The following is a 21471-nucleotide window of genomic DNA, read 5'->3' as shown; positions in this document are numbered from 1 at the left end:
TGGATGTTTAACTAGCTTATGTGGCAACCTTCATCATATGCGCGCGAAGTAGATAGCTTCTGTCGCTTTCTGGAACAGCATTTTCTTGGGCGTTGGATGACTTGCATGGCACCGTAACGGAGCCGAATACTATCCACCAGTTGTCTCCGTCTTCTTCATTCGCACTGGATCTGAACGTGTCTGAACTGACATCTCACCAAGCACCTCACGGATGTTTCTTTCGTCCAACAACAGAATTAGCACCAACAGAAGTACAATGAACTCCATTACACACATGTACAAAGATAGTGCCATCTAATTAACGAAGTTCCACGCAAACGATTCTGAGTGCAGGCTAACAACTCATGGGTATTCGTGATGTTGCGCTCAGGAGATGAAGCAGTAAGCTCGATCGTAGCACTAGCAAAGCTTAGCGCGATCGCGTCTCCACAAATCCCCCCCCTACACCTAACCTGCATCACGAAGCATTCTTACCAGCAATATCAATCTACCATTGGACCATCAAACCTCTAAACATTATCCGCACACACATTCAACGCGCCATGGCTCCGCGCAAGAAGGCTACCACAGCCGCCAAACCCAGTAGCAAACCCGCGAAACCCACCAAATCCGTCATTGCACCTCCTACATCACCATTGGCACCAGCACTACCACCTGCACGCGCACATGATGCGTCTTACCATTACCCGCTTCTTTTGGACAGTCGATCAGATTGCGACGCGTTGTTGAGTTGGTTCCACGGCGTTGCGGAGACGCGTAGTATGCCGTGGAGGAAGAAATGGATCGACCCCGAAGAGTATGAAGACAAGGAGGAGCTGGGACGCGTTTTGTCGAAGAGGGCGTATGAGGTTTGGGTTTCGGAAGTTAGTGAGTATATGTTTCCTTGTGGTAGAGTTTTTGCGATTGGACGCGTGAACGCGGTGTCACGTGCTCTGTTCGCGATCGCGTCTCTGGAGGTTTGAGGAAACGTTGGCTGACAACCGTATAGTGCTCCAACAGACTCGCGTGTCGACAGTAATACCGTACTTCAACAATTGGGTCGAAAAGTGGCCCACGGTTCAAGATCTTGCCGAAGCGAACCATGATGATGTTCTTTCCGTATGGAAGGGTCTGGGTTACTACTCACGCGCAACGCGTCTTCATGAAGGTGCGAAGGCTATGATTGCCAAATCTGCTGGTGCTTCGTGTGCACTCCCCAGTGGTGCTACGGAGTTACAGGAATTTCCCGGCATTGGAAGATATACTGCAGGTGCGGTGTCTAGTATCGCATTCGGTGAAGCAGAGCCCGTCCTCGACGGGAACGTGGCGCGCGTGCTCAGTCGACAGCTGGGTTTGTACATGGATGTTAAGGACAAGAAGGCCACAGACGTTCTTTGGGATATGGCCGATCGACTAATCAAACACGCTTCTAACTTTCCGGAAACACGGACGAGTGAGGTGCCCGGGCTATGGAATCAAGCGCTTATGGAACTCGGATCCACTTTGTGTACACCGCGACCCAGGTGTGACGAGTGTCCTATTCAGTCGACATGCAGGACCTATAGCGAAGGAAAGGCGTTATCTGACAAGCGCCAGTCGGTGGTTGTAGTGCCTGACATTGAGGATGCATGCTCTCTTTGTGCGTCGTTGGATACCGAAGATTTGGTAGCAGTTTCTGAAGACGCAACGAACGATGAGCCGCCACGAGCGAACAAGAAGAGAAAAGCCGCCACGAAACAAACAAACACTATCTCGCAGTACTTCTCCGTTGGAACGCCCAAGTCAAACGTAGAAACGGAAGACGAGGAGGAGGATCTTGATAGCCCACCTGTCGAGGATTCCAGAAAGCGGAAGCTGCCGGCGCCTACTGGAGAGTCGAAATCTATATCCACGTACTGCTCACTATTCCCGAAGAAAGTGGCGAAGAAGAAGGCAGCCGAAGAAGACTGTGTGGTATGCATGGTAGAGTTGCGCTCGAATGACTGCAGCAGTAAATGGCTGATAGAGCAGAGGCCCGCCAAAGGTAAGCTTTGCACTACGATACTAAAGCACTGCTGACGGTTGCGTGAAGGTCTCCTCGCATCACTGTGGTACGTAATAAACGCATGCTATCATGGCGCCACTGCTGGGTGGCTGCTCGGGTACTGGCTAACGCCCATTGCCGTCCGGCATCATATCATGTCTCATGATAGGCTCATTGCTCGGCTTTTCTTATCTAGTGCTGGGGCGCACGCTGACCGTGATACAGGCAATTTCCGCAGAACACGCTGACTGCATCACACAAGACGCCTCAGCAGCGCAAGACGTCGGCGCAGCAATACATCTCTGACCTCGATGCCGGTGCCGCTGACATGAGCAAAGCGCGTTTTGTTGCCAGCTTTCCGCCATTGGTCCATGTGTTTAGCCATTTGAGGCTGACCATGCATACCTATCAGTACAGGATCGACGCCGATAAGGCCGGAGATATCGAGCTTACATGCAAGGGCCCGCCCACCCGCAAGTGGGTAGACAGCAAAGCCATGGACAACGAGACTTTGTCTACGGGAATGCGCAAGTGCTGGGACCTCGTTTCCGAAAGCCTCTGATGATGTTGTCGCGAGGCACTTGCGATGGGTGAGTTCAGACAGATTCCACGTGCGCCCTACCCCACGTCCCGTTATCTCCCGCCAAGCGATACACATGGCTGGCTTCCGCTTTCCGCCTCCTTGGCCATCTCCACTCCTCCTTAGTGTCCTGGGGAAGTGGAACGATAAGGAACTCTCAATGTCTCTCACTATACCGATCACGGCGAATAATTCCTTCCCATGGCTGTGGTTCTGCTAGCGAGTTTGTGGTTGGCTGGAAACAACGCGTTGCATATCATGTTATCCTGGGAAAAAGATGGCGCGCTCGTGCAACCGAGACGTGCGTAGGGAAGAGATCGCTAGATATAAACGTGGTCGATCCCCGAGGGTTCGGTACTGTGAATTGCTCCGAGTGTACAACTTTTGGTGCTTTACCGTACAACGTGTTGTCAATATGGCGGCTATTCCAGCCCCGACACCCATCACAGAATGGCCGGACTACGCTGTCGATCCCAATGGAGGAGACGTCATGACAACTGATCTCAATGCGCTCTATGACAAGGGCGATCTGTGTTGGATGCTGGTCAGCACAGTGCTATGTTGGTATGTGACACTTCTGTAGCAGTTAGGAACGAAACATACTGATTGCAATCAGGCAAATCACACCCGCCATCGGCTTCCTCTACGCAGGAATGCATCGCCGAAAAGCAGCGCTGACCATGATCTTCCAATCTCTCTTCTGCGCCTGCGCCGTCGGCATCCAATTCTGGGTATACGGCTACTCTCTCTACCAGTCGCATACGACCAACCCTTTCCTTGGAGATTTGTCAAAAGCAGGTCTACACAACACACTCGCTTCACCGTCGCTTGCAAACGCCGATATCCCTGATATACTCTATGCTGCATTTGGGTTCACTTTCGTTACCTGCACCGCGATGATCTTGGCAGGAGCGATGCTAGAGCGAGGACGCTTGTTTCCTTCGATGCTCTTTCTGCTCTGCTGGACTACGTTTGTATACTACGTGCTAGCACACGCGGAGTGGAATCCTAGTGGTTGGCTTTACAAGCTTGGTGTTCTTGACTTCGCCGGCTCGGGTCCTGTACACATCGCGTCTGGGTTTTCTGCTCTGGCTTGGGCTGTTATGCTGGGGCCACGCGTTGACCCGCATAAAGAGTCGCATCACCCCAGGATACCGCACTTCAAGCCTCACAGCCCTTTCCTTGTTGGACTTGGCACGATATTGATCTGGTTTGGATGGTTTGCATTCAATGGTGAGTCAAGGCTGTATGTCGAGATGTTGTAGCAGTGTACTGATAGTCTTCAGGCGCCTCGACGGCCAACCTATCCCTTCGCTCTATCTACATCGTCTGCAATACCAACCTCGCCGCCTCTGGTGGCGGAATAGCCTGGGTCTTACTGGAATACATGTTCACGCGCAGATTCTCCATCATTGGCTTTTGTTCAGGAATCATCTCCGGTCTCGTCGGTATCACACCAGCCTGTGGATTCGTGCCTGTGCAGACCGCAGCCCTGATCGGAGCCCTTACCTCCTGCGCATCCTTCTTCACAGTCCGCTACAAATACCTCCTCGGCATCGACGAAGGCCTCGACATATTCGCCATCCACGGCATCGGCGGTTACGTCGGCGACATCATGACCGGTTTCTTCGCCGCACCCTACGTACCCGCCATGGACGGCGTAAGCAACACCTACGAAGGCGGCTGGTGGGCCCGGAACTGGAAACAGATGGGTTACCAGCTGGCTGCTGCGACTACATGCGCCGCATGGTCTTTTGTCGTCTCGGTCATCTTACTCTTCATCATCAACAGGATTCCTGGTTGCCATATCCGTGCGACTGAGGATGATGAGCTGAGGGGTTTGGACTATAAGTATTTCAGCGATGCAGATGGGGATATGGAGGTTCTGACTGGATATGGCCCTACGACTCCGGGTCGAGCGGTGTCGCAGGTTGCGAGCGGGTCTGAGAGTCATCAGGAGGTGCCTGTTGCGACGGAGAAACGGGATTGAGGCGAGTGCGCCTGATGATGCTGTTCTGCACCGCTCGGATGATTCGGCAGCACATCGATCTTTCCTTATGTCTTCCCCGTTCGGCGATTGTACGCTTCGCGATTGGGTATGGCTCTGTAGACTCGTCCTCTTTTCTTCATGTATATTTCAGGTCTTGTTGTCTTTCTGCTTTATGTTCTGCAATCGAGATACCAACATTTATCTGCTTACCATTTCACCATTCTTGCTGTTCTTGTCCCCTTCTCACCCTCAATTCGGGTAATTCGGGTGTCGCCACCTCGCTTCTTGGGTGTCTAATCACCCGTTTGGCGGACCTTACTGAGTGGCTTCATCTGTGCCGATGTATCCAACACCGCGTTACCCTCGCATGCCGCTGCTCCCTCAATTACATAAACATCGAATGCCCAGCTCAAGCCCAACATGTGCACGCATTCAAAATGAAGACAATCACGGCAATGGCCATCAACTTCCTCGTCGCAGCGTTTACGCACCCACCCAATCCACTCATTACCCCACACGCGGAGCTCGCGGCCCAGCATACATCATCCGGAAGTGATCCGGCGCTAGTTGGTTGGATCGACACGACGGATGGACAGTGTAAGCTTGGCCTCGTCCTTCAGCAGATCTGCAACTTCCTTATCTAGTATCCCGCATCCACTGACCCAACTACAACGCAGTCTTCGACCTCCGCTCCTGTGACTACACAGCCACCTTGTCAAACTCTCACATCTTGGCTCGATGCTATGCACTCGGCTCAGACTGCACCTTCTGGTTATCATGTGGCTCTCCAGTGCTTTTGGCTGGACCGACGAGGTTTTTCTGTGATCAGAAGTATTGCAATACGGCGGTTGTGGTGCCGACTGTGGGTGCGAGTGAGGTGTAAGTTTTCTGGGTTGTTGGGCGACGAGTTTGGGTAGGGAGCCTTTCACTGTGGTGAAGGATATAGGGTATGATATGTACACTGTGTTTTGTCTGGTTCATGTGATGTAACGCTGATGTGTTGGGAGCTGATGTCACGCAAAGTGTAAGGCATGTTTTGGAGAGGTAATAGGATCGAGATTGATTACATCGCTATTACATGATAGACTCTATTCGACACACACACAAAAGCTTGTTCAAAGAGTGGATGAGAGTTGAACATCTGCTTGAGAACAAGAGAGCTGATCTTTTTACCATTTCTCATCACTTCTCATACTGTCGCGAGTTAGTCAGCCCTACTTTAGCGCTTATATTTTGGAAGCTTACTATCGTGTACATCTCTCTAGGCCCTGTAGTACGAAGCAATCGCATTGGCACTAGCCCCGTTGAAATTGTAGCACCTTCCCTGGGCGTAATCGAACGTCGTAGAGTCTACGTAGCCCGATCCGATGGCTCCGGAAGGGTTGCCGCAGCTGTCGGGCGCGAAGAAGTATGCGAATTGGTGGTTTCCTCCCCAGGTCGTGATCCTGAAGGATCCAAAGCCTTGTGGCCAGGCTGCACAGGTGTCGTCCCAGATGTTGACAGTTTGCTGGACATTGCCGCCGCAGTGACGGTCACCGAAGGTATCGATGACGAAGGCGGTTCCACTGGCAGCGAGGGCGGCCATGACGGCAGTGGTGGAGGCGATGGAGAAACGCATTTTGGATGAGGTTGCAAGTTTGCGGAGTGAGAAGGTAGTCTTGAAGATGGTAGATGCGGTTGAAGGAACTGTTCGAGTTGGTGGATGATACAAGATTACCAGCGGAAGAAGGGATTATATATTCCAACCGCTGAACTTTCTTTCAGCTTCACTTTGATTACTCGGTGTGACACTGCCTCCTTGCTTTCGTGGTCTTCGCGACCGGTGAGGTAGTATTGGCTAGGGTCGACGGTCTGAGGTTGTCCATGCTTCACCGACTCTCTCTCTTCAGTTGATACACGCTCATCTTCGACCTCATTTAGATGGTTCGCGAGCCAGGACGTGCCCAATCACCCGTTTCAAGTCGCTGTGTGCACCCATGTAGGCAGGCTGTAGCGATTTTGGCCCCCTCAGCTCGGTTCTGATGGTTTTCTTTGACCAATACTTCCATGCGGAGTGAAGATGACCTTGGTATCACCGACAACGAGGATGATCTTGGGTATACGCCTACGTTGTTGTAAGACCAAGCTAACAGCAGAACAAAGTTCGGAGCGGAATGGGCGAACAGTAAAATAAGGTTCGAGACGGAATGGGCAATGGTGGAATGTACGCGTAGAGGGCCGCGCCATACAATGAAGTCACTGTTTAAGAGGTCATCAGGCTACCTAGGTACTTCTGAGGGCTGTACGCCCTTACTCACCGCCCAAACGAGGGTAGAGGAGGAATTACTACCAACTGCCTAAGTAATTAAGGACGAGATGGTGTTGGAGGCTACAACAGAGCACAGACACTATCCTAAGACCGTTTGAACACTATATCACGCTTTTAACATCGTGCTTACACCGTCTCATCCTTGATTGGTTGGTAGAACTTTCTACTCGACCCTATATGGCGCGCTACGGTACTCCGGTGTATGACCTGGGGTAGCTGATTGACAGCAATGCCATTGTTGAGATGAGTGATTTCGTTGCGCAAGTGGTAGCTGCGGGCTTCCAAGCTCTTGCACCTGAGGACAGCGAAAGCCTGAAAATACCTAGGGATTTTGAGCAACACCACCGTTCTGCACTACAACGTGGTAAATAAATTCTAGGAAAAACACTATGTATACTCTGCAAAGCTGCGAGTAAAATGGTCTCCTTATATTTTTCTTTAGAGGCGTTACAGTCGAGGTAGAAGACGACCTACCAGCTTATGTCCGGCTTTTGCTGTCTCGCTAGAGCCAAGGTTCCTCAAATGTCCAAGAAACCAAGAAGCCTCTCGGCCGACAGGCACGTGACGTCGAGTGAGCCCCTCCAGTCTCCTCCATCACTGATAACCACGATACCGCGACACGGGCGGCACATCGGCCATGAAAATCACTTTTGCTCCGCAGAACCTCGCATCGCAGCCATCCCTGCCGCATTTCGTCATCGCAAGGCGTGGGATCGCTGAAAATAGCGGGCGCTAGGCCGAACGCAAGTAGCGAGTTCCTCGATCCACGACTTTCGGGAGAATCTCGACCCACGGCGAAGGTGCAAGCGTCCCAAAATACACATGGCATATCTCCACCTCCGCCACCGATACAGCAACCCGCAGTAAACCATGACCAACACGTCTCGTGGCCTCAGAGCTCGTGTTCTCAAGCCGATCCGTCGCCGAGGAAAAAGAAACGTCATCTTTAATCTTTAACCTTTGGTCTCATCGCCCAAGCACAGTCAGATAGACAACATACGCCTCTGTTCTGTTGGAAGGCCCGAGAGATGTAGACGCACCTGTCAGCGATCCAAAGAACCGGGGCTGCCCGGTTTGGCGGTTCAGAAACAGCACGTTGGCAGAAGAACGGTTTTCTGGTTCAGGAGCATGATAGCGCGCAGCTGGCAGAGGCCAGGGTCTCAGATCATTGTAGTGTCGATTGAACCCTGTGATTTCGCGCACTACGGACAATGATCTGACCACCACAAAAGCTAACATGACATAGTTTCTCAACATTGAGCTATGCAAATTTTCTCTCAGCCACAACGATCCCGAGAGAGGGGCGCGTTGGACATGAGACCTTCAACGACTGTATACTCTCCACTCCGGATAACATCTGCAGCACACGAGGTGTCAACGGTTGCAGCCTTATCCTATCTCTCACACCTGATACGAGATAATGCCGGTGGTTGTAATGCCGACTATGCCGCACGAGTCATAGCGAGCGAACTGTATTGCCTCTCCTGTGCTAGCGGCGTCCTGCTAACCTGGAATGAACACGAGATCTGTGGATACACAATAGTCCAAGTTGCTAGGGCCGCAGACTGTTCGATTGAAGCCTCCAAAATGCATGCGCTTGCAAGCATGCGCTCCTGCACGACGAGGCCGTTCGCCCCAAGGTCTTACACAGAGCCTCTGATGGTGGTTCTTGATACGGGGGGCTCCACAGTCAGTTCGGCATATCATGTCGCATGTTCCTGTTGATTGAGACCTTTTCTTCACGCTCTCCATCACGCTCTACTCTTTGTGTAATACTTGTCCGTTCGCTCGGCCATCGACACTCGCTCCACACATCAGATCAAAGGGATATAGTCCATGCTATAATATCTTCTCTAATAATTAATACCCCACACTCTCACGACCTTCGCTACTAGATCTATCGATCTCTAATACCAACCGCCTATCAAATTCTGCGAGTCACAGCGAACACGCAACGCCTTATTCACGAACTTAGATATGCCTTCCACGACCATCATGAAGCAGGGCCTCGCCACTGCTGTTCTTGCAGCTCTTCCTTTGGCTGCCCGTGCCCAAGGCACCACTCCTCCTAAGCTCACCGCAGCCTGTAACGATGTCGCTATCTTCATGGCACGCGGCAATGACGCACCTTACAGCGATGGCCGTACCTCAGATTTCAGAGATACCGTCTGCGCAAAATTCGAGGCTCAAGGAAACTCTTGCGATTACATGGATCTCGTCTTCGATGCCACTCTCGGCGTGGAGTTCTGCCCTACTATCCAGGACGGTGCCGTCAACGGGGTCAGGCAAATCACCGAGTACAACGCCCAGTGCCCGGATACTTTAATCGTCGTCAACGGTTACTCGCAAGGTGCTATGGTTGCCGGAGCTACTCTGAGTGGCGGAGGCGCCGATGCCTGCGACGTTGACACCAAGACCACCGGCCTCGATGCCAACTCTCAAGCTGGTCAGGCAGTCAAGGCAGCCCTTCTCTGGGGTGATGTCAAGCACACTGCAAACCAGGTCTACAACGTCCTCGACGGAGCAGACAAGCAAGCTTGGGGCCGTACCGGCTCTAACCTTGAGCGTTTGAACACTTACTCCTCCGTCTTGAGGTCGTACTGTGCCGGCGGTGACCCAGTCTGCGCTGGTGGAGATGACGTAGCTCAGCATCTGAACTACTTCGAGCTCTACACCGAGGAGGCATCAAACTGGATCGTGAGCAAGCTGACACCTCTCCTGGTCAATCCCTCATCGGCCGCGCCTGTCAGCTCAGCTACTCCTACCCCTACCCCTGAGGTCTCCTCAACTGCCGCACCGGTCGAGACCTCAAGCACAGTTGTGGTACCAGCCTCCTCCGAGGCCTTGACTGTCAGCAAGGAAGCTGTTACCACCACCATGATGAAGCCATCTACCATGATCTCTTCATACATCCCTGTCACCACTGCGAACGCTACTTCCACCGCAACTTCCGAGGCGGCTACCGCATACCCTATCACCATCCCTCACAAGCACCTCAACACCACCGTCCCGTACGGCAACTCTACCATGCATGCCTCCAGCACTCTCATGACCTCTGAGAAGCCCTACGAGACTACCTACCTGCCTGTCGAGCCCTCTCACGCGCCTGTTGAAGAGTCGCATGCTCCCGCTCCCGCTCCCGTCACCACCATGGCACCAGAGCACTCCGCTGCTGCTGCTGCTTGCCCACCAGCCACCGTCTACGAGACCGTCACAGAAGTTACGTACATGTACGTATAAACTGGTCTAGATCAGGAGAATTGGGTTGAAGGGAGGATCACGAGAGATATGTTAGATTGGATGTATATATTACCCTTCGTAAATGGAAAAACATTCGTATAATCATGATAGAATTTGTTCTACACGGCCCGTATTTACATTTGATGTTTCCTCCTTAGATGCCCAATGCCTTTGCGATAGCCTCTCCGACTGCTGTGGCACTGGTAGGGTTCTGCCCAGTGATCAAGCGACCAGAGATGGCGACCTTCTCGCCCCAAGGCTCAGCTGCCTTGACGAACTTGCCTCCACTCGCCTTGTTCAGCGCATCCTCGGGCAGGAAGGGTACGACCTTGGAGAGGCCAACTTGTTCCTCCTCAGCGTTTGTGAATGCGGTAACCTCCTTGCCAGCGACAAGTAGACTGCCGTCGCTCAGCTTAGCATCGTAGAAGACAGCAGGCGCATGGCAAACAGCCGAAACGATCTTGTCTGCCTCCCAGAATTCCCTGATGAGTTGTTGCGAGGTCGCGTCGTCGACGAGATCGAACATGGGTCCGTGACCGCCAACGTAGAAGATGGCGTCGAAGTCCTTCGCTTTGCCCTTGAAGTCGCTCAGCTTCTGGGTTGTCTTCCAGACCTGCTCGTTGTTCTTGAGGAAGTTGACGGATACATCATCTTTCGCGGCTTCGACGGATGCGGGGTCGAGAGGTGATTCACCGCCCTTGGGCGATGCTACCGTGATGTTGGCTTTGCTGTGGAGGACATGGTAGGGGTGGGCGAGCTCGGGGAGGTACCAGCCGGTGGGCTTGCCGGTGTCGCCGAGCTTGTTGTGCGAGGTGAGGACGAAGAGAATGTTTGGCTTGGACATTTTGAAGGTATGATGTGTTTGATTTGGTGAGTTGGTGCGTAGAGTCGTTGTCTTTAAACCTTTTATGAAAAGTTCGATAGCTTTCCACTGGAGAGTACCTTGCTCAATGTGACGACATGCGGGGTAGCTACGATGGAAAAGGCCCGATTATGCAGGGCACCGTCTGTTAGCGTCAGGGACGTCATCTTGAAAAATTACCTTTCCTGCTCGCCGAGTACAAAATACTTACAAATACTCCAGCATGTGATCGGCCAGCTCTGGCAGCTGTTGTGCGACATGCTGCTCCATTCCCCACCCAGATCTCGGTGCAGCTTACGTTTTGAGTAGAATTTGGACGACGATGACGTTTTGTCAGATTCAGCCTTCCTCTTTTTGTTCAGGACATCTCATTCGGGAGCATGCGCTGGCGAGCCTTCGGCATCTCCGGGCAGCTTGGAGGTGTGTAGCATCTCAATTGACGGTAAGGAGGCATCGCAGCCTGTCATTCGATATGGTGGAGTGCAGATCTTGTTCCAGAGTAAGCATCAGTCAGCGTCGAGATATAACCCCTTTACTTTACGACTTAATGCCGAAAAGTCTCCTAATGACGTCGCCGATTATCTCTACTGGATTCGCTCTCCTGGGTCCCACTCTTTCCCTGCTACCAGGTGTCTGATATGGGTTGCCCAATTTGTGATTCAATGAGTGTGTTTAGCGATAGCGAGGGCAGCTGTTTTGCCGAATAGACATTTGTACATACTGATCTCCTCCGCATACTTCGAAATCAGGTTCAAAGTCATTATACGTCGTGAGATCCTTGGGTATGTCCTCGACTATAAGCGCATAGTCAAACACCATGTCTGTAAGCTCTCTCGGCAACCTGAGTCCTACGATGTGATACACGTTTCTTTTGATTTCGGCATAAGCCTGGCGTTCAAAGATGTTGTAGGCTGCCACGAAGTCGGACTGGACGCAGCCGTCTCTGTCGAACCCATCCCATCTGTCGTAGTTCTCGTCGAGGACTTCCCACTCATGATGAATAGGACAAGCAAGCATGTCTCTTGCCCATTCTCGGATATCTCTACATGCTTCAGCGGCCCCGACAAATAGTATAAGCTTGCAATAGAATTCCTCGCCATGTGTGGGGGTCTTTCTTTTTTTCCAGCCGTAGAATGTTCGAAGCAAGAAATTATCGAGCTCCTGATTAGCAGAACAACCGAAGAACTTTTCGTCCCTGTGTAACAACTCCGTTTTCGTGGTCGTATACCAGTCGACTGCTATGTCCAAGCAACCGACAGCTTCATCGGCCAAGTTCTGCATCATGTGGAGCAGTCGTGGTAGGAAAATCCGGCGGAAGTATCTTCCCAATGGATCATCCTTTATGGGCCCGTTAAGGTGCCGCTTGTCCCAGGTGTTACCGCGATCCCACGCCACTTTGAGGAAGGATAACGTGGTCCTGAACCTATCGTAGACTACGAGGTCGAAAACTTCTGTGTCAACGGAACGGCGCAGATCTGTTAGAGCCTTGAAGACCTCTTCGGGCATGTCTTGGTTCGGTTGTCAGTACGATACAGACATTGGGAGGTGTGTACAGACCTTCCGAGAAGACGTCATACAACGTCCAATCCCGAAAACGCTGTCCTTCGTCAATGTATGGGCCCACAGGGAACTCAAACGTGAATTGATAGTTATCTAGGTTGCCCATAGTTTTGACAAAAAATGCAGGATGGATGAAATGTAGAGGCGACGCGGTTTCGCGCGCGCAGACGCGCAGCCATCTGGGCAACCTCGGGAAGCTTGGCGTTAGCCCTTCTTCTGGCCACAATCCCAGCGGCGCAGTCAACACACCCACGGTCGACATAGCATAATTCATACTCGCTTTTACCGCAGGCTTCAAGAGCTTCATGAGTCATTTCTATCTTCTCGAATCATGTGCATGCAGAGGAGCTCTTGGATGCGCTCGCGGCTCCTACCGAGAACTAACGGGCCATCGTCCTCTTCCTCAAGCATACCTACCTAGGTAGGTACAAATACCCATTCGGTATCTTAACCGTCGTTGGGAGAACGCAACAATCACGCCGGTCAGAAAGACCCCATAGGTCACGCTTCAGGGTTGGAGGTGTTACCTGCTTTCAGCGTTCGCGGATGGTCAAGCTTCTGGTTGGCCAATTGTTCACCTGGGTCGCGCAAATAGCCCGATTCGACATCGTGTGCATCTAGATTGCGGGACATGTGGATAAAGACAAACTACTCATACGGTCTGTACGCATCCGCGAAGGCCACAAAGACAAGTGTTAGGGATGTATAAAAGACGGGTAGCCATGAGCGGTTTACATGGTACCTACCTCCAGGTGGAGATCATAATTCGTCGCCATGACATCTTTCGACAACAAAACTGTCATCATCACGGGTTGTAGCAGCGGCATTGGCCTCGCGACGACCCTCCTTTTCCTATCACAGAAAGCCCAAGTCTTTGGCATCGATATGTCGCAGTTCGACCAAGACCTTGATGTCACCCAGAAAGCGTCTTTCACCTTCCATAAAACCGATCTTTGCAGATCCGGCACAGCAGAAAAGGCCGTAGCTGCTTGCATCGCAAAGTACGGACCGAAGATCGACGTGCTGGCTAACGTTGCAGGCATCATGGACGGTTTTGGCAGCGCCGATACAGTCAAGGACTCGGAATGGGAGCGCGTCCTGACCATCAACCTCACAGTACCGGTCAGAATGATGGCGGCTGTGTTGCCCAGTATGAAAGACCAGAAAAGCGGTGCCATTATCAATGTTGGTAGTTATGCAAGTCTTTCCGGTGCAGTGGCAGGCATCGCATACACAGCCAGTAAGCATGGGCTTGTCGGTGCGACCAAGAACGTCGCGTGGCGCTTTCGCAAAGATGGTATCAGGTGTAATGCCGTACTCCCAGGTGGTGCGTATCGCGTCTAGTCCTGGAACTTAGAAGATGTTGTTCTAACAAGAGTTTCAGCCGTGCCGACCAACATCCGCTCGTCGGTGGTGAAAGAGGACGTCGATCAGGCTGCAATGGAAACGTACAAGTAAGGGTTTACAGCCCTTGGCACCCTGTCATTGCTGACAAGCTCGCAGCCCCGTGCAGATGTTATGCCAAGGTCTCAAAAGAGACGATCTTCCATACGGATCAGTGGGCCCGAACGATATCGCACAGGGCATTGCATTCCTTGCGTCTGATGCTGCAAGGACGATCAGCGGTATTATGATGCCGATAGACAATGCTTGGTCGACGATATAGGAGACGGGCTCAGTACTACAGAAGCTGCTCGCTGATGGCGTAGCGCGGCGCTTCTCCAGAGGACTCAGTCAACACAAGCAGTCAACACAAGAAATCCGGAGACTTCGCCGACAAGTTCGAACACGTAGTAGAAGATGCCGGCCTATCTATCAAGTTAGTAAATGATAGCGAGACACGAACAACACTATCCCAAAGCAGGAAATTATCAATCAATGAAATTCGTTATCGCCTGCTGGGCACAGTCATGCCTCTCCGACAGCAACATCCAGCTCTCGCCGCCTCTTTCGTGCTGCCGCTCATCCGCGCAGCAACTCTGCCAAGAATGCCTCCGTCGGCTTCACATCGAGAACTGTTCCAACCATGCCTGCCTCTACTAGGCCTCAGTCCACAATCAGGCGCTGCACGGTCCTGACCGCTAGCTCCGCCTCGTTGCAACAACCACTAGTTCGACCTCGACCCAGCACAGACTCATCGGAGAAGCTGTTCAGCGAAGGAGTCGGCCTTCGGGGACTGCCAGGATGGTGGCCAGGCTTCCAGCAAGTTTTGCGTACATGCAGTTCGCATGTTGACATACATCCAGGTGCTCTGGCGCAGATACGTCCCCTAGCGAATCAAGCCATGATATCTAAGCGCTGCTTTGCACCAGTTGAACTGCATTCTCCCGATAATGTCGGTCAGCTCTTTGCTGTGGTACTTCATCGCAATGTCCACCCGTTCCTCGTGGGTCAGATTAACGACTTTCTTATATGCCCATGGGCAATCTCCAGGGAACGTGAAGTCTTCTGGGCCCAAACTCATAGCCCAGCGGGTGAGCCAAGGGCCGTATGGAAGTTCTTCCGGCTCGGGAGACTGTCGAGCAGTTCTTGCACGCCTCTTTGTCTTTGGCCGCGTCGGCGGTGTTGGTTGCTGGGAAGGTCCTTGATAAGGCCCCGCTCCATTATCGGCAGTATCCCTCATTACCCTCGGTTGCGTTGGTGGTGGCACCTGCTGAGAAGCACTCTGACTTGCAGCCTCCCTTTCTGCCCTCATCCTGGCACCGGGCAGCTTGTCGGGATAGAATTCCTCGAAGGCGTCCCATAAAGGCGCCCACTCTCCATCCAGGAAATTTCCCTGTGCAATCGCATCCGAAAGCTCATTGACAATATTCAAGGGGACTTGGAAGAATGGCTTGCCACTGAACGGAACTTCTGTCCCTTCTTTGTCGAATCTTGCCGGCAAGCACCACTTCTTGAGGTCTAGAGGCTCATCCATTTCTTTCCTTAGAGCATCGAAGGCTTTCGCCAAACTCTTTTGCGGGGCATTAGATCCAGCCCAAGTTCGCGAAGGTAAGCGTAGACAATCCTTCCGACTTCACTTTCCGTAGGTTGATGAGGCGGGGAATGTGTTTCCTCGGATTCCGGCGTGGGCAGTCGTGGAGGTGGCGCCATCTCAGTAGCCTTGCCTTTGCCCTTGTCTTGTCTCGATTGTAGTGGTGTTTCCGGAAGTTCAGTATGCTCGGCTCTGAATTGCATTGCCGCACGCGAAGATACAGGAGACGAGATGTCCATAGCGGCTTCAGAGGGAGGGATTGAAACGCCTCCATTAACGCTTACATTGCTCAATGTAACACCACCATCAACGCTTTCTGGAACACCGCCATCAACGCTTTCTGGTACACGTCCATCAACGCTTTCCATGTCTACATCCTCGGTAAGGTCCACGTGCACTCGCTGCTTGGTGGTGGACGCCGACCGCGACTTCGAATTGCTGGAGGATGCTTTTCGGGAGTTGTTCTTGGACTTGTGTTGGTTCGGGGAGGTTGGGAGAGGTCGTATATCGTCGAAGAATCGCTTCTTCCTTACGGAGACTTCTTGCTCCGTAGGGCGGGCGCGCTTTGCGGGAACGTGTGGTTGTTGCTGTTCGGTCACATCATGGTATCTATACGAAGAGATCAGCTGGAGAGCTCTTGTAACTACTCGCAAGATGCTCACTCTACAGGATCGGAATACCCCAAGCGACCTTTCTCGGGTGGATCCAACGAGGTGGTGGACCGTTCGTTGTGACATCTGCACGAGCGAGGATGAAGTTCCATCGCTTCCATCTGATCTCCGTTTTTTTGCCATGGTGGCAACTTACAATTCGTCCACCAAGTATGGCTATCGCTGTGTCGAAGAGCTGTCGTTTTCTCGTGAGCGTCTCACCACGTCAGCGGCCCGCTTGACTAGTTAGTGGCTTGGCAGCCTTCTCTGTCCCGCTTCTGGAACGCCTCCAGGGCTGCTGCATCGCGTCCTACACAGTGAAGGATTCCAACAAATCTTGCGAAGAGAGGCATTTGCAGGCATTACACAACACGACTCGCGTTCTTCGAATCGTCAAACTTGAAGTTGAGGCGAAGACTTACCGGGTCAGCCTCTCCCCTTACCTTCTTTCGGCGACGCATGCATCATCTGCGACGCGACGGCGCTTTAACATCCAGAGATCATACCGTAGATGATGAACGAGAGGTTGAACCTCTAGTCAGCGCAGCGCCACAATATCGATATACTATGAAGATACGGCTGGCAGCACTGGCATGAGAAATGAAAGGGTCATCGATCCTTTCGATCTGGCCATGTGGCTGGCATTTCCTTTTGCTGCTAACAACATTGGTCGCGCACTCTACCTGAAGTGCGACTCCGAAGAACCCTCAGACAGACATCGCGTGGTCAAAGGGCTGACACACTCCCGAGGTCAGCCTTCAGGTCGAGCTTCGCTGGGATCAATGTCGTCATATGGTCGAACAACGCATCAAGTGCCTGCTTCATTCCTCATTCGTCTGTCATATCTGCATATCAATATTATTCGCGTTAATCGCATCCCATTCTGTTGCTACCCCGAATACCTCCTAGGATCATCCACCAAATTCTTCAACCTCCACGACTTTGGATCGTCGCTGAGGTTTGTACCCGGCAGTATGAGCTCCGAACGAATTGGATGTGAAAACTCTAGGTCCGTTTCGTCCATTGAATCATTATCACTATCCGTCTCTTCGATCGTGACATAGCGCCCGACAGCGTTGCGAACGTCGGCACTCAATCTTTTCTTCATGACCATGAGCATGACACCGGCGATGAAGGCGCTTTTCGATTGCTCGTATAGGCCATTAAAGCATAAGACGAGTGTCGAGAGAAGGGATTCGCTGACTTCCTGGGGAGCGTTGCCTGGGTCTTGTTCGAGCTGTTCAAGAGGCTCCAGAGTTAGGTTGGCGAGCTGGGCCAGAAAGATGGTAAGCGTAGAGTCGTACGCCTCGAAACTATGGCGGAGGTAGTATAAGCGCAAGATACTCTCGAGTTGAACGCTTGCCTGGGTAACGATTCGCTCAGCTGCGTTGCGTTGATGCTGCGTCAACAGCTGGTCCCCATCATCCCCAGACGAGATCTGCGACCGGAACAAAGTTACAAGAGCCGCATAGTACTCGCAACTGCAAACCTCTTAGCTTTTATATCATGGCCATCTGGCATGACCACTTACTGTAGCATCAGATGAGCGGGGTATACGATACAGCGAGGCTGCAGTTGAGCAGGCAAACCTCCATACCAGGCTTCCAACTTTGCCTGAATATGCAGAGCTGCACCCCAAGGCATCTTCCTAGACTCTTTGGAGCGACTAAAGCACATGACGCCGATCTCATTTTGGATGACCCGCAACTCGCACAGTGCTTTCATGCTATGGGCGAATTCGGGTGAGTAGGTCTGCTCGTCCGGTGGATAACGCAATGACATCTGGCCGTACCACTCCGATCTGCCATCGGCGTCAGGAAGCGGATCTGCCGGAATATCCAAGAGGCACGGTGGCTTGAAGTAGTAGTAGCTCTGCAATCTGACAGAAGTTAGCTGAGGAATGATATTGAACAAGTGTACTTACGATAGCCATGCGGAAATGGCCCAGCCAGTGAACGATTTCGCGTGTTCAACTTTATTGTCGTATGACCTAGGCGTGAAAAGACTCATTCGATGTGCCATGCTGAGCGCTTTGAACATATAAGAGAACCCGACCCTATCATGACCAAAGTCATTCATCGTGGCGTTGATGAGGCAGCCAGCTTGAATCGTTGTAAGCTTTGGCTGCCCCTCTTCTAGTTCCCATAGTCGTTTTGCTTCAGCCAAGAATCGATATGGCAGGCTATCTGGATTCCAAAACTTGGTCTGGTTGGCAAACAGTCGAGAACTAACCTATGGCACGTTAGTGAACCCCCATCCATGATACAGATGTACACTTACTCACACAAGATTTGGCCAAAAGTGCGTTGACGAGTAGAGGAGAGCAGAACTCAGCTCTTCTCGATACCATGTCTTCTAGTAGATAATTCTTGACAAAGAAGAACTGTCTTGGATACTGATTGACAAAGTAACTTTCAAGAATGTTGCGCAGCAATCGATCGTTGGAGCTAACACTAGTCCAGTGCGACGGTTGTGCATCCTCAAGTAGAGGGTCAACCAACTTGGCCGAGGAAAAAGGTCTCCAGTAACTGCTCTCTTGCGGAGCAAGATGCGCCTCTGAGGTACCCAGGTCCCTGTCAGATGCATCGATTACTTCATAAACCCGTGATCGAAAGTAAGCGCTGTCACGAAGGCTTGGTGGTATCTCATCCAGGAACGGAAAGTGAAAGCGCGTCGACGCTTGTGGAACATCAGAAGCCTCAGCAACCATGTTCCCTTCTTGAATATGCTTTACCAGGGCCTCCGCATTTGCGCCGGCTCGAATGCGGCGAAAGATGCCGGCTGCATCCCTCTCCGGTAGGTTTTGTAACATGTCGAATAGTTCTTCCTGGGCAGTACGCTTCTCTTTGAGCTGCTGGTATCTGCGCTTAAACTGCCGTGATTCCGTCTCGCCGTGACGGCACTCAGTCTCTCGCGTCACGCATGCAGTACATTTAGGCTTTGATCCGTCGCACTGTTTGTAGGTTAGCAAAAGCACCAAAGGCGCAGCATGTATGTACTTGCTCTTGACTTACGAACTCGGCAAGCCTCACAAGCGTTGACACGTGTAGCCTTTTGTCTCTCCACAGATTCTCTGCGAACTCCACCGGCAGGTGCAGGTAGGAGTGAACGCAGTGGTGGTGGACTTCGTGAAGCTCCTTGGTCCATTCCTCTGAGACTGTGACGTCAGCCGCGTTGTTACTGCAAAATCAACTGCAAGGCTCCGGTCTATATAGACCGCTGCATGACTCCGTGAAAAACGCGTATCAGAAAAGTGCCACAGAAAGAAGCGTGAGTAATTCGTATCTGACGGGTGGAGGAAGGCTCGAAGGGGAATTTCGTATCGAGGTCTCGTGGCGCCACTTCGGCGCTATTGCCGTCCCGCCAATCATTTGCCGCGTCAGGATCTTCGATCCTCTGGAGCGAGCACGTGTCGGCGTGCTAGCGCGTTTTGGCATCGAAATCGTTCAAGAGATCGAACTTCCCGCCATCCTACATCAATAACGTGATGTCGGTGAGCCACTCCGTCTTCGAGCCACATCCATGCACTCAGCGCTCTTCGAAGCCTGCCAACCAATCAGCAGAATCGGCTATGCATCCGGCCCCTCGGTCTACGACACTGACTGGGTATTTCAATCCTCAGCCATAGTTGCCAGTGTCAGCCTGTGCCTAGGCCATGGCAATAGCGTGTATCTCGCCCTCGCGGCGACTGCGCTCGTTTAGAAGAACCCTCACTCTAATGCCGAGATTATGATCCGATACCCAGTGGGGCCTATGCCGTATGGTAACACAATCGGTTCTATCCTCTAAATCGGCTTTCTGGTATGTATCGAATACCACACCGGTCTGTTCGAAAACGGGCGCGAGAAGCCAGGCAGGATCACTATCGCGTCGTTCCGCGGCATAGACCTCCGAATTGGATGTGTTATGTACTCATCAACACTGCATTCTTAGCCCCTCCACCCTCTCCTGCGGCGTGGCCAAACATCCACAAACAAGAGAAAATTTGACCGTCATATGCAAAGCAGAGTCTGACCCGACCAACATATCTGAGAATTCTCCCAAACAGGCGCGGGTTTTGCATCAGTCATACCTTGGAGGAGTCTAGCGATGTTCTCAGACGACTTTACTATTCTCTTTGAAGCGACAGTGGCGCGAAGCAGGACGTTGGCATACTGGCGCTTATCTCGATTTTGTATCAGTCTGGAAGTACTGCAGTGTGGAGGATAATTCCAGAAGCAACCTGCTCAGCATTCGACCACTTTAACACTGGCCTCATTGTTCGAAATTAACGCCACTAGCTACCAATGTTCTGTCAATCTTCGCTTTTGGTGCCTTGCGCGGTTCGCCATCAAGGCTTTCGATTCTCCACTCCAATGACCACACCATCTCGGAGTCATACGCATGGGCAACATATTGTTCAGAGTTGAAATAGTCATTACGCCCTCATGAGAAGGGCTTAACGTGGAATTAATATTATAAGGCTATCTATAGAAGGAGTCAGTATACTGGCTTCTTCGTACAGTGTGACGATCGAGATACCCAGGCGATTCTCGTTCCCGTGACCTCAGCCAACAGCTCCGCGGAGGTCCGCCTAGTCGGATATTGCCCTTCATTTCCTCAACTTACCTAGGACTGTAGTACATTCTGGTAGCGACTACCCTACGCAGGCTATGCTGCTAGAAGAAAACCCCTTGTCGTATTTGCATGGTCGCCTCTTGATACTTCATGATACCTAGGTAGGAGTACAGTGCTGGCACAAACGGCGAGATCATCGTACGGGTAGGCGGCCCCTGTTCACGCACAAGACTTCGGGAGTCTGCCTCGTGAGACATCCCACAAATGGTGGCTCGATATCTAGGTAGCACGGCATTCTCTTTCCTACGCACTCTATTTGCGTTACAGGCTCAAAGTTGACATTATGCGAATGTTGAAATTGTGAAATGCCATGAGTGACGTATCGGCACTGTGGCACCCCCCTGAAGTACCTGTTCCAGCCGACAAGCAGGCCAGTTGTACTCTATAATCAAGGCACTCTGTTGCACTCCTACTCCCTTGATTATCTGTTACTTGGTATGCACCATGCGAGGGCCCAGGATTGACACCATGTTTGGTGTCAATAGACGAGGCTACCTAGGTACCCAAGGCAGCCCAAGACTCTCACTCCAAGCAGCGAGTCCACAAGTCTCTTTTGATGTGTAAGCCAGAGTTTCTACTTCCATGCTGTTCAAAACTTGAAGATGTGGCTGGCGGCGAGATTTTGTATTTGTACGTGGGGAAGAGACCTCGAGATGAGGGGATGCGCGCTCGCGACTCATGTGGGATG

At 51.9% G+C, this 21471-nt stretch overlaps 8 protein-coding genes across 8 annotated transcripts; 4 read left to right on the top strand and 4 right to left on the bottom strand.

Moving 5' to 3' along the window:
• Positions 1 to 542: 542 nt before the first annotated feature.
• On the top strand, positions 543 to 2564 carry J4E86_003899 (uncharacterized protein; the record flags this gene model as incomplete). The annotated part of the gene is made up of 4 exons (XM_051444449.1): positions 543 to 867; positions 989 to 2002; positions 2051 to 2069; positions 2228 to 2564. 4 exons carry the CDS (start codon positions 543 to 545, stop codon positions 2562 to 2564), a joined length of 1695 nt encoding a protein of 564 aa, XP_051304074.1.
• A 433-nt stretch (positions 2565 to 2997) lies between these two features.
• On the top strand, positions 2998 to 4572 carry J4E86_003898 (uncharacterized protein; the record flags this gene model as incomplete). Its single annotated transcript, XM_051444448.1, has 3 exons — positions 2998 to 3146; positions 3199 to 3815; positions 3869 to 4572. 3 exons carry the CDS (start codon positions 2998 to 3000, stop codon positions 4570 to 4572), a joined length of 1470 nt encoding a protein of 489 aa, XP_051304073.1.
• A 1169-nt stretch (positions 4573 to 5741) lies between these two features.
• Positions 5742 to 6157, bottom strand: J4E86_003897 (uncharacterized protein; the record flags this gene model as incomplete). Its single annotated transcript, XM_051444447.1, has 2 exons — positions 5742 to 5766; positions 5892 to 6157. The coding sequence occupies 2 exons, from the start codon at positions 6155 to 6157 to the stop codon at positions 5742 to 5744; spliced, it is 291 nt and encodes a 96-aa protein (XP_051304072.1).
• Positions 6158 to 8875: 2718 nt separating this feature from the next.
• On the top strand, positions 8876 to 10120 carry J4E86_003896 (uncharacterized protein; the record flags this gene model as incomplete). The annotated part of the gene is made up of 1 exon (XM_051444446.1): positions 8876 to 10120. The coding sequence occupies one exon, from the start codon at positions 8876 to 8878 to the stop codon at positions 10118 to 10120; it is 1245 nt and encodes a 414-aa protein (XP_051304071.1).
• Positions 10121 to 10274: 154 nt separating this feature from the next.
• J4E86_003895 (uncharacterized protein) lies at positions 10275 to 10964 on the bottom strand (the record flags this gene model as incomplete). The annotated part of the gene is made up of 1 exon (XM_051444445.1): positions 10275 to 10964. One exon carries the CDS (start codon positions 10962 to 10964, stop codon positions 10275 to 10277), a length of 690 nt encoding a protein of 229 aa, XP_051304070.1.
• Positions 10965 to 11654: 690 nt separating this feature from the next.
• Positions 11655 to 12488, bottom strand: J4E86_003894 (uncharacterized protein; the record flags this gene model as incomplete). Its single annotated transcript, XM_051444444.1, has 1 exon — positions 11655 to 12488. The coding sequence occupies one exon, from the start codon at positions 12486 to 12488 to the stop codon at positions 11655 to 11657; it is 834 nt and encodes a 277-aa protein (XP_051304069.1).
• An 828-nt stretch (positions 12489 to 13316) lies between these two features.
• On the top strand, positions 13317 to 14208 carry J4E86_003893 (uncharacterized protein; the record flags this gene model as incomplete). Its single annotated transcript, XM_051444443.1, has 3 exons — positions 13317 to 13869; positions 13927 to 13996; positions 14046 to 14208. 3 exons carry the CDS (start codon positions 13317 to 13319, stop codon positions 14206 to 14208), a joined length of 786 nt encoding a protein of 261 aa, XP_051304068.1.
• A 2847-nt stretch (positions 14209 to 17055) lies between these two features.
• J4E86_003892 (uncharacterized protein) lies at positions 17056 to 18176 on the bottom strand (the record flags this gene model as incomplete). The annotated part of the gene is made up of 3 exons (XM_051444442.1): positions 17056 to 17647; positions 17698 to 18045; positions 18091 to 18176. The coding sequence occupies 3 exons, from the start codon at positions 18174 to 18176 to the stop codon at positions 17056 to 17058; spliced, it is 1026 nt and encodes a 341-aa protein (XP_051304067.1).
• Between the last annotated feature and the right edge of the window lie 3295 nt (positions 18177 to 21471).

The sequence above is a fragment of the Alternaria arbusti genome (genome assembly GCF_024043155.1).
Source record: "Alternaria arbusti strain BMP 1465 chromosome Unknown scaffold_4, whole genome shotgun sequence".
Lineage (NCBI taxonomy): Eukaryota > Fungi > Ascomycota > Dothideomycetes > Pleosporales > Pleosporaceae > Alternaria > Alternaria arbusti.
Note: the sequence above shows the minus strand (reverse complement) of the source record. Positions and strands in the feature narration are given on the sequence as shown.